General features: G+C 35.1%; 1 protein-coding gene across 1 annotated transcript; it reads right to left on the bottom strand.

The window, feature by feature from the left end:
* Nucleotides 1-6276: 6276 nt before the first annotated feature.
* On the bottom strand, nt 6277-10863 carry LOC114531925 (rRNA 2'-O-methyltransferase fibrillarin-like). The gene is made up of 10 exons (XM_028553521.1): nt 10738-10863; nt 10616-10666; nt 8995-9093; nt 8830-8880; nt 8491-8585; nt 7952-8125; nt 7591-7723; nt 7339-7451; nt 6954-7099; nt 6277-6729 (listed from the first exon to the last, which is right to left on the bottom strand). Exons 1-10 carry the CDS (start codon nt 10748-10750, stop codon nt 6702-6704), a joined length of 903 nt encoding a protein of 300 aa, XP_028409322.1. The 5' UTR covers nt 10751-10863; the 3' UTR covers nt 6277-6701.
* Between the last annotated feature and the right edge of the window lie 1237 nt (nt 10864-12100).

The raw sequence follows: 12100 nt of genomic DNA, 5'->3' as shown, positions 1-12100 counted from the left end.
ATCCTCCAGACGAAGAAACCATCGCAAGACTCCGTCGCCAGTGCAGCTATCCAAAAAATGAAGAAAAATAGGAAGCTCCTGGAACTGCTGTATGCTAGCTACGAATATTCTTTGCTTCTAAGACTAAGTACAAGTTATACGTAATTTTTTGGTTGCAATAAAATTGCATAGATAGACTGGAATCCGAATACGTCGTTTTTTATAACTGTCACACAGACCTGCAATGCATGTAGGTATATGCAATTAGCGCCCTCTTGTTAAAAGGAAATGGCCGTATAATAAACAATATTTACATATTACTTTCCAAAACCGAAGCGTCAAAGCCAAGTGCGTGGATCATGTTTACCACGACGTTTACCTCAATTGAAACGAGTGACCAAGTCTTTTACCTGACTTGGCCCGACTGCTCAGAATGCGGGGGAACGATATGACAAACATGGGGCCACTTTAAGCACGATCTTTATAGGACAATAACACGCCCTATATATAATATGATACTATATATATATAGACTTTCGTGGCGAATTGACCAAGCGTTAAACTAATGTCTCAAAGAAAGGAATGTCTCAAAATTATTACACGACGGATATGTAACTATCCGACTTTGTTTGCTATATTTGTCACAAACCACTCAGAAGTATACGTCACCCCTAATCAGGCCTCAAAATTTGGCATGCATATATATCTTTTCTTCAAATTATAATAAACTTATACTGTATATATCAGCATACATAGGGTTTGTAGTGAAAGCAGCCGGGGCCAGTAATACAGTTGAATTTGTGAAGAGAAATTAATAAGAGTTTGGCATTTGCTCATTTTTATTATTAGGAAGTTCTGGTTATTAATTATCGCGGCAAACAATTAAACCATTATAGGCCAGCGAAACGTCTAACTGACAAAGCTGAAAAGAGTAAAAATATATGACATAGACCAACGTACACATCAAAATGGTTCTCAAAATTTTTAAAACCAATATCAAATCAATTTTGAGAAACTTTACCAGCCGAAACATTTAACAATACCGACAAAAGACGCGAAGGACTGAAAAAGTAAAAGATATATAACGTGTATATATATACGTCTTTAAATAGGAAAATTCCTGGACTATATTTGGCATAAGCCATTCAGAGTGCGTCATCGCTCATATATCAGCTGCATATACATATGTATACAAACACCCAGTAATGCAATTGAATTTAGGATGAGAATTTATTTTAATAAAAGTTTGGTCATTTGTATTACTGTAAGGTTCTGCATGCTTATTAATAATCATACAATTATACCCTCGCCTCGTTGGCTACCAGTTAAAATACGAGTCTCGATCGAGCTATGCAGTATGGTATAAATGTTAAATATGACAACTGAGTTATACAACGTTAATTTTCTTTTTTTAACCAACTCAACGAACACAAACTTTCTTCGCATGCAATAGGGCAGCCGGTATCAATTCAAGCTAATACTATTCGATCTAAGAGAGTGCAATGGTGCAGTCGCTTTGGGAGCCGGGACGCGAGTTATAAAATCTAAACCATTTGACACGATATCACTCTTCCTATTTTCTTCATATAATCTTTTGAATGTATAAAAAAGCGGTCTTATTTTAGCAACTTAGTTTCACGATTGAGTTATAGTCTACCTAAGTTACCATACAATTATAGAATTTTTCTTCTCAACCCTTCCTCGGCTTGAATTTGAGATGCATGTGAATATTCATGCACAAATTCCACATGAAGTCAAAATTAACTAAAGTCTCTTCAACCATTTGCACATTTTGTCACAATATATATTATAGGGACATAAAAATGTAATAAATTATATAGACTTTTGTAAAATACAGAAATATTAGCTGGAGAAGAAACTTTTGTTTTGTTATTTGTTATTGCCTGCCTGGGAAGCTTTACAATCCCCCCCCCCCCAATAACAATTCTAATCAATATTTGGAAACTCTTGAGTATATTACATCAATGAATGGTTCTTTTTACCAGCCGAAACGTGTAACAATACAAAGGCAAAGAGCTATAAGAAGTAAAAATAGTTATATGACGATAGCAAAACGTGAGTTCTCGAAATTCTTAAAACCAATATCAAATGAGTAGCTATATTACATCAATGAATGGTTCTTTTTACCAGCCGAAACGTGTAACTATACAAAGGCAAAGAGCTATAAGAAGTGAAAATAGTTATATGACGATAGCAAAACGTGAGCTCTCGAAATTCTTAAAACCAAGATCAAATCAATTTTCGGAAACTCTTAGGTATATATGACGTTATCAATGGATCTTTATAAAGCGAGTTATCCATTCAAACTTGAAACTTATGAATGGTTCTTTTTACCAGCCGAAACGTGTAAGAATACTAACTAAAGGCAAAGAGCTATAAGAAGTGAAAATAGTTATATGACGATAGCAAAACGTGAGCTCTCGAAATTCTTAAAACCAATATCAAATCAATTTTCGGAAACTGTTCAGTATATAAGTCGTTATCAATGGATCATTATAAGGCGAGTTATTCATTCAAAATTGTATGATATATGAATAAAGTCTTCGTGACAAATTGACAAAGCCTTAAATAATTGAAAGAGTTTGCTTATATACCTTGTAAAAAATGAGTACTGCTGCAAAGAATGACTCAAAAGGTGGGCAAAGTTATTAAATGTCAAGGCTGATAATGATAATTATAATCTATATCTATCTATAGTTTGCTATTTAATGCGACTTTGTCTTTGAAGCGTGCATGTTAATCAGGTCGGCGATGTATCTGTTCTTTAAATTATAGTATACGGTCTGTATAGTGAAAGCAGCCTGGCCCAGTAATACAGTTGAATTTGTGATAAGAGTTTGGCATTCGCAAAACGGTTCTCAAAATTTTTAAAACCAATATCAAATCAATTTTGGGAAACTCTTGAGTACTGCATGAGGACAACCGTGGGAGTCATAGAACCTTACCAGCAGAAACATCTCAGTAACAATAGCGACAAAAGACTTAGTCGGCCTAGTCGAATATTTAACATTATAACAAAGACAGAGGGCTAAGACAAGTAAGAATATGTATAAAATGCGTTACAAACTGGAAGAGTTCTTGAAATTCGTAAAGGCTCGTCTACACTTGCGATTTTTGCTGCGATTATACATTAACTATGGTAAAATTTAAAGACACATGCCAAAATAAAAACGTTGATTTTCAGATAGCCGTGTGTTAACAAAGTTAAAAACATTAAAAGTGGAACTATAAAAATAATAATTATTTACAATATGTGAAATTCCCATGCATGCATTACTTATTCCAACTCTATTACTTGGCTGTTTTCACTACTCACCGTCACCGCGTATGTACTGCATGTGCATGGCTGAGCTGATATGCAGTATAAGTATATATAGTCATTCAAAGATAAATATCAACTCTTAGTGTTTACACTTGCAGTTTTTGCTGCGATTTAATTCATGTGCGATTTTCTTCTTTTGATGTCAACGAGTCATTTAGTTACTGATGTTTTAAGTAAAAGTTCTTATGCATCAGAGCATTCGTAACTATATAATTACTCGTTCACATCTACCAAAAGAAGAAAATTGCACCATAAAATTAGGATTTTATCTGATTGGTTGAGATGCTACCGTGTATAAATATTCGTAAATAAAAATTCGTAAATAAAAAAATATATAAGTTTATATATTACTGCAAAGTTCTAGCTGAATATATTATATTATAAAATAATTATAGCTATCTTTGGTTTTGCCTCGTTGGCTATCAGCTAAAATACGATTTTTGAGCTCATAGTATACATTCAGACATATATGAAGGATGCAAAGTTTTATCATCGCATGTCACCTATATATCAGGGCGTATAATAGAACATGTATTCAAAGAGCCTAGGAACTGGGAACGAGGCTGCATGTATACCCGGATCAGGCATCAGTCAAAAAAGGGAAAATACAAATTCCATGCAAAAATTCTCTCTTTTTTTCAGCGCTTTCCAAACAGTTACTCAACACGTCAATCAAGTGGTACAATGAGCTTGGATCCGTAATGATCATAACAAGTTTCGACATCAACAAAGGTTCTTTCGAAGGAACATACTGCTCTGCTGTTGGAGAAGCTAAGAAAAAATATTACCTGGTTGGCAGGTTCGACACTGATGGAGACACATTAGGATGGGTCGTATCTTGGAAAAACGAGTTTCTCAATGCTCATTCTACAACTGCTTGGTCCGGACATGTGGAGTTCCAGTGCGAGAAACCAGTCATTCTGACTACGTGGCTGCTGACCCGCCAAACGGATCCCAAGGATGACTGGGAATCAACCTTAGTTGGATTTGATACCTTCACTCAAGACCCTCCAAGTCAAGAAACCATCGAAAGAGCCAAACTCCGTCGCCAGTGCAGCCATCCACAAAATAAAGGGAAATAAGAAGCCTCATTTTGTATACAACTCTTGCTTCTAAGTAAATGCTGTGCGCGTAATATGTTTGTTTCGATTGCAATAAAATTGATGAGTTAAGTTGTACTCATGACGACTTGTCTCCTTTTTGAATTTAACCTTTACGAACTAAACCAGAGTTAGTTCGTAACTCATAGGACAGAACGGACTAACTTCACCTAAAACCTCACGTGCATGGTAGACATATGCTGGAGTTCGATCAGCATCAGCGCGCATTATTTCTGCATTAGAATAGGAAGGTGGCGCAAACATATCTGCCCCCTCCCTCTTAATACAAGTGAACATGCACAATTCAACGAGAACGAACGACTATGCAGTTATGTTAATAAGTGTTATGTTAATATAAAACAAAACACATTTGTACCAAACTGCTTGTACACATTAATAAATACATAATTACAAAGATCTTAATTTTTGGATAATGCAAATAATGTCGAAATGACCTTCAACCATTACACATTTGATGTTAGGACTTAGGGTTTCGGTTTATACGTTTACGGGTAGCGATATTTTACTCAATGAATTTCTCTGTAATTATTCACACGTTTAATCATGCAATTTTTGTTTGGCTCGACCTTTTACAAATAAATTGAATAGCCATGCCATAATTATGCTGTGTTTTCTTTGGGGATTCATCCCTATTTACATTCATACGGTTTAAGTGTTTTCAAAACACAAAACAACACAACTGTTTTCTGAGATTGATGACTTAGAAGCAACCGCGACTGCTTTGCACTTGATGACTAATTGTTGACAGTTTTATTCATTTTTTTTTCTGTATACTTACGTGCGATTAGAGCAAGTATTGAAATATCGTTAGAAAACTACATACTGTAATATTGAACGATGAGATAAACCCTTTGCAATCATCCGCCTTGTTAATTGAGAGTTTCAACAAATTGGTATACCAATATAGCCCTTGCGGCCTTAAAATTATACTCCTTTCTTCGTTTCCTAACCTTACAACTTGACGAGGAGGCATTGTCCGTAGCAAAGTCAACGACTTCAAAGCTGTTTGCAGAATATTTTAAAAGTATTTAATTACATAGCAAGCAAAGGGCTATACACCACTCTCAAGAGTGCCGGCATTGCTTAAAATATACTCGGCATTTCATATCATCACGGTTATTGACACGCTAATTGTTCAACTTTTCCGTAAGCAAGTCGTCTGGGTTTGAAGTCTTACATATTTGTTCCTTGTCAGTGAATTGTTTATGCTATAATCGGCTTGGAACGGAATAAAATTATCACATTCGTCTAAGTGCTTGTCGAAAATTCATATTTAAGGTCTCATCCAGTAGCCACGCGAGTTTAAACGAGTGCAGACAACTGAGTCGCTCGGTTAATGAGGCTACTCGTTCGTTCTCGTTGAATTGTGCATGTTCACTAATAGAACCAATAAAGTTCACTTCTGGGTTTAACACGACCCCCACGAGAGTTTCTCAGCAATCTCAGTGTGACCAATTCGAGATACTCATAGGTGTAAGATATAGGAATGGTGCATGCACTCCCTTTGGAAGGAATCCGAGTTATAAACTGTAAATGCCAAATGAATTGGTGGTACATTTTCTTTTTGGACTGACTCTGAGATATCGAAAAACTTACAACAAAAATCATCGCTCAAATTTTTTTTTATGTAATAGACGTACGGGACGGGGAGGCAAAATATTTGTATTTTCTGGCGCAAACACAAGATCATGTTCTATATTCTATAGACATCATGCACTAGTCACGAGCAAGTGTCCATATACCTTAAGGACCACACAGACAGGACGCGATTTAGCAATGCGGCGTGGTTTTATAAAGTTTTTTACTTTAAAACAACATAACAACAAACGTAAAGACGACAAGAGTCATATAAAAAGATTTCCTTCTTACATCAGAATTTGAAAACTTTTACAGGTACTGTTGTGTGCCAGATATTATGGAAATTAGCTAAAAATTTTCATTCACACCCCATCCACTCGAAATTTAAAGACAACGCTATATGTAATCCCGCACGTGCAATTTTTACACGGCTTTTTATCTTCCTTTTGATATCCACGATTTTTACGCTTGATATTGCTAACAATCGTGTGTATATACAAAATTTGAAGCACTGACAAAACTAGAAACTAAGAAAAAGCTCCGATCCGTATAAAAGCTCTTTTCGATAGTGAATTTCATCCGAAGTTTCCAGGACTACACGATCACTATCTTAGCTGTGATTGATTTAATAGTTGATGAATCTGTTCCTGTATTGGAAGAGTCTTAGGGTGATAGATCTTTTAGGCTGCAGCTTTCTTTGGTGGAGGTCTTAAAATGAACGGTAAAGTGCTGTATTTTAAAGGACGAATGTTGTTATCATTTGTTGCTATATTCATCGACAATATTAACAAAGTTTTCACGGGTTGAAACACACAATAATAAAAAAGCCAACTTTTACTCAATGTATACATTCATTAAATAAAAACCATTCCAATCCAACCCAATAGAAATTCCTTGCTTTCAGCAAGAGTGAAAATGTTTATTTACTGTACCTGTAAATTCCAACGACAACAGCATGATCTCTTTCGTAAGGTTCCAGGGTGAGCTGTTCTTGAGGTTTCATTTTCTCTGCTTGCATTTTCTTCACTTCTCCAGCAAAAACAGCTGCTGGTTCAGCCGTAGAATCGATACAGTTTGCCTAAATGAAAAAAAGGAACAGCAATTAAAAGCACTTCTACAGGATGGGCAGTGTAATCAGGTGACGACATTTTAATGTTATTGCGATAGTCATAGCGGTTTTGTACCAAACAAAATCATAGTAACAAAAAGAACGCAAACAAGTTCAATTTCGATATTCTGTGGAAAAAAACTACCAAGTATGTAGCTACAAAAAATTAATGCAAAAGTGTACTTTGTATATTTACTGCATATACAAACCTTTATAGATATTACAAAATGTCCTCCATTTTTTAAGAAGTTATGTGCGTTAATCGCAACAATTCTTGCTTGATCAGGTTGGGCAACATCAGCAAAAATGGTATCAACCATACCTGGTAAGAAATATGCATATATACAGTTATAAAGATATATATTCATTCAATTCAGTGTCTTTTGCCCTTAAAAAACAGGTTCCAAATATTGATATGCACCAACAAAGATGGTCATTTATAGGACCATCCAAATGCTTACCCACAAGCATTCTATATTTGTGAGGGTGACGTGCATCCTCGATGATTGGAATTACGTTTGTCCTTTTCTTGGCAACATTGATCAAGTCTCTTCCGGATCTGTGTGAGAATTCCACTGCATACACAAGACCATCCTTAGGATAAAAAAGTCGTAGCAATCAAAATATTACATACCCTGAACATTGAATCAAAACACAATTACTTATACATATAAGCGAGTGTAAGACAATGTCTATAAGTTCCTATAGTCGTGCACTTTCATAGTCTTAGGTGGGTAACAACGAATTCATCTGATTTTTTAATGGTTATAAACTATTGGCAGATTTATCCCAATATAATAAGGTACTATACACTGTACATACAGGTCCAACAATGTCAGAGACATGTGAAACTGTTGTTCCTGAAGCTGCTCCAAGATACAGAACTTTGCTACCCGGTTTCATGTGAATCTTGTCAATACCACCCAAGATGGCAGCAGCCAGTTTGGATCGGAATGGATTCCAAACTCTGTATTCAACTTTATTCCCTTCCTCAACCTATAATTGTTCAAATATTTTATTTTATCATTCCAACTGTGAATATCCAATGCTTAATTAGGTTAGGTAAAACATACTTTGAAACAGGAATTTCAAAGTGCGGTTCTAAAATGTTGCAGCCATGCAATTAAGTTTGCACATTCTTAGAGGAAAAAATAGTTCTCTAGTAGCTCTATAGTTTTGCATATATATATGCTGTGAAACACTAACAGTTATAAGCTTGTTATAGCTTATAGGCCTGAGGAATTTGTTGAGGTCTTTAATTTAAGATGTGCTTACAAATACATAATAGCATTATAATACTGTATTGTCTGTATATAATTTTGCTAACTACAAACAAATCACTGCTACAAATCATAACATACATCAACTGCAATCTTCTTTTCCCCATACACAGTTTCACCAGGGACAATATTCTTGGTGACCAATGCATCTTCTTTACCCCGAGCAATAAATACGCCTAAAGTGGAATAAATTGATATATTATACCTCAAATTGTCCTGCCACATGAACACAAAATTTTTCTTTGTGCGAGCCTTTGTCATCCGTATTGGCCGCAGTGGCAGATTTTTTTCATATTCACCAGTGAATATCAATTCGCGGAAAAATAGTAGATACCTTATTATATATTGACTCACAGAATTCATGTATCTATGTACAAAAATGTGTTGAGATAGCATGTGCTGACGAAATATAGAACTAACCTTCATGTCTGTGAGGTTCAACAGAAACTCTTGCTCCACCCTTAAAACCACCTGGAAGGATTTAAGAGTATGGTATTGTCAGCAAATAGTGATTATGTATTTTAGTTCAAGTGACAATGTTTTGATGATATATCATAAATTAAAAAAAGGACACAACATAATCACCTCTTCCACCTCCACGACCACCACCTCGTCCTCTCCCACCTCCTCTTCCTCCACCTCTGCTTCCACCACGACCACCACGTCCAGGACTTTTAAATCCACCTGAAAATATAAATAAAATATTTAATTTCTAAATAGACAACATTTCTGTGAACATTTTACATGTACTAAATTTTGCCTCTTTAACATTTTACCTCTCAGATTTACATTTAGCCAGATTTATACTGGAAACAGATTATTTCTGAATATGAATTGGGAATTCACAGTTTATGTGTAGATGGTCATTCAGTTTTCTCACATTTATAAGGAATGCATCTCAGAGATATGAGCAGTTCTGTTATTGTACCAGTATGTGTGGATGTATGTATGTATGTAAAAACAGAATTTTTTTATCAAATTGTCTTTTTAAGATCACAAAATGACTACCGGTAGATTTAACATAAACAGAGTTACTGTTTTCATGGTGAATCCAGTTAAATCCAAAAGGTAATGGATATACAGTAGTCCCTTGCTAACTCGAACTCCCAAGGGGAAAGAAAAATTGTTTGAGTCACCAGGGGTTCGAGTTAACCAGAGTTGGCGTTAGATTACGTTTATTGTAAGTAATACAGTACTAAGGTATAAAATCCAAATGAATCATTCTTTAAGAGATACCATGCCTACCAATATGAATGGTCACCGAAAGTGGATGACATTTTAAAATTAAAAAGATCGAAAGAATACAAAAGGAACTAAAAAAGCTAAATCAATAACGACCGTGGCACTATAGAAAATCTTTTGTAAGATTTAAAATCAATTATACACCAATACTTTATACATTGATTAACTTGGATAGTTTAGTTGTTATTTGGATAGCTCCCAGTTGTCAAAATGCTATCTTCTCACATTTCAAAGTTTGCTGATCTATGATTTTAAACCAAAGTTCAAGTTAACCGGATATATTTGACCAAGGGAAAATTACAAAATTTGTTCGAATTAGGGAGGAATTCGAGTTAAGCAAGTTCAAGTTAAGCGGAGTAAATTATTATAAAAAAACACTGTCAAATTCAAGGGGAATTGGATTTAGTTCGAGTTAGCGAGGAGTTTGAGTTAAGCGAGTTCGAGTTAGCGGGGGACTACTGTATACTGGAAATATATATTTCTTAGACATAGACATAGAGTAGTTTTATTAATATGTGGTAAGCCGAATTCAATGCCAGAGGTGCATATAGTAATAGTGAAATCATATTTCAATCCAGGCAGTGGGGTTGACTTTAATCCAGACATAGTATGGGATATGGATAATATCAGTGTGTTGCCAGTCGAGTTCAGGCCACTAAATTTCATCATATCAAATATCAATAGCTCATTACTGGGCTGCATATTGCTCAAAACATTTCAGGTTGATCCCAATTTAAATTACTTAATAAATACTCGTATAAAAAATAATAAAACTCAACAAATGGACACTGTTCAGTTTAAAATTTATATAGGATAGTCTGCCGAATCGATTCTTCCAAAGCAATTGTGCCCCATAGCAACCCACGGTCTAACCGTGCCGTACCACAGGGCATCATATGATAACATTTACACTGCAGATCACATTTACACTTAAACATGAAACTGTATTATCCAAGAAACATACCTCTTCCTCCGCCACGACCACCTCTACCACCGCCACGTGGTGTGCCTGATCCTATAATAAACATACGATATTTAGCACTCCCATCAAGTTTCACGAACAATGCAATGAAATGATTACTCAACCTGGTCTTCCCATCGCAAAATACGGTTCTAGCAACTGCTGTGGTCAACGTGTAAACGATAAAACGTCCCCCAAATGTTTCCAACGTTTTCAGTACTGCGGAGTCAGAAAGGGCAACATGCACGGTATACGGACAAATGACAAATCTTACATGACATTTTAGCACTTCGGGGTACAGGAAGATAGTGGGCGCATAGCAGCGCCGCGCAAGGTTACCTGGTATAGATATTTTTTACCTTTGCTAAAAATTCAAGATGGCTTCTTCTCGGATGGTGAAGCTGGCAGAAAATGTGTTGTCGAAAAGCATAGCTGTGTCCACAAAAATGGGAATGAAGGGGATAGGTAATTTTTCATTTGTAACTCGAAACATTTACTTTTAAATAAAACCCGTTTTTATGCTAATACGTCGAAAAATTGCAAAGTATTACTATTACTCGATATAGATAATTTTGAGATTTGATCACAGAAATATATTAATATATGCAACTCGTCGAAAAAAGCTTTTCTATACTAGGGGCAGTATTCGGGGGTAAAAGTAGAGATTGAATAAGCAAACCAAAGTTTTTTGCAGAAATAGATAAAAATTGTGTAATATACAATATATTACCAAAAGTGTGAATAGCCAGAATAGGTAAATATACAACATTATACAGATTATTTGCCCAGTTTCTGCTGCAGAGAGATTTTTTGAATGGTATATATGTTTTGAAAATTTGAAAATATTGTAGCTGCTAAGTTTTAAACAATAATTTCGTATTAACTTATCAAGTTAAAATGCACTTTTCATTAATCAAAAAAGATATGTTAGCAAAATAATATGTAACAACCTGTTAATATTGTACTCAATTCCCCATTTATTGGTGCAAGACTCTATATTTCCCTAAGATGAAGGGAGGTATTTTAAAGTAAAATATGTTCTATCACTGTATTTCCCAAAATTGTTGCCTTGCAAAGGATGCTACATGTAAGATAATCACATGGTTCTGTTGAAATAATGAGATTATTTGAGTGTTTACATAGAGACTATTGCTGGCAAGTGAACATAGCATATAAAACTGTGCACAGAATAACATATAAATCTGGTAAACATTTGAAACAAGTAACATAGTAACATACCATGAGTGATTCTGAAGGATGCCACAGCATGTGAATGGTTACATGTAATTTGTCTCAGATGGGCAAACATTTGAAAAAAAAGACCTCTGCCCCATATTTTTTGGTAGACCACACACTCGGTTAATAAGAAGTTAATAATTAATCAACAGTCAATTAATTTTATTTATAATTTTTTCCTATCGTTATTTTAAGAACTTGGCAAGAGATCTCGACCTCATCTCTCAACAATATGGAGTACAGCTCGTGTTG

This window comes from Dendronephthya gigantea, unplaced genomic scaffold (genome assembly GCF_004324835.1).
Source record: "Dendronephthya gigantea isolate DGI-Jeju-01 unplaced genomic scaffold, DenGig_1.0 000076F, whole genome shotgun sequence".
NCBI classification, from domain to species: domain Eukaryota; kingdom Metazoa; phylum Cnidaria; class Anthozoa; order Malacalcyonacea; family Nephtheidae; genus Dendronephthya; species Dendronephthya gigantea.
This window is presented reverse-complemented; position numbering and strand designations above follow the sequence as displayed.

Excerpts from the sequence above, each read along its gene's own strand:
- LOC114531925 (XM_028553521.1), bottom strand. Across the intron at positions 8,126-8,490 it reads AAAAGAAGATTGCAGTTGAT|GTTGAGGAAGGGAATAAAGT; the intron begins GTATGTTATGAT and ends GAACAATTATAG. Across the intron at positions 6,730-6,953 it reads GTTGTCGTTGGAATTTACAG|ACCTCCACCAAAGAAAGCTG; the intron begins GTACAGTAAATA and ends GTTCATTTTAAG.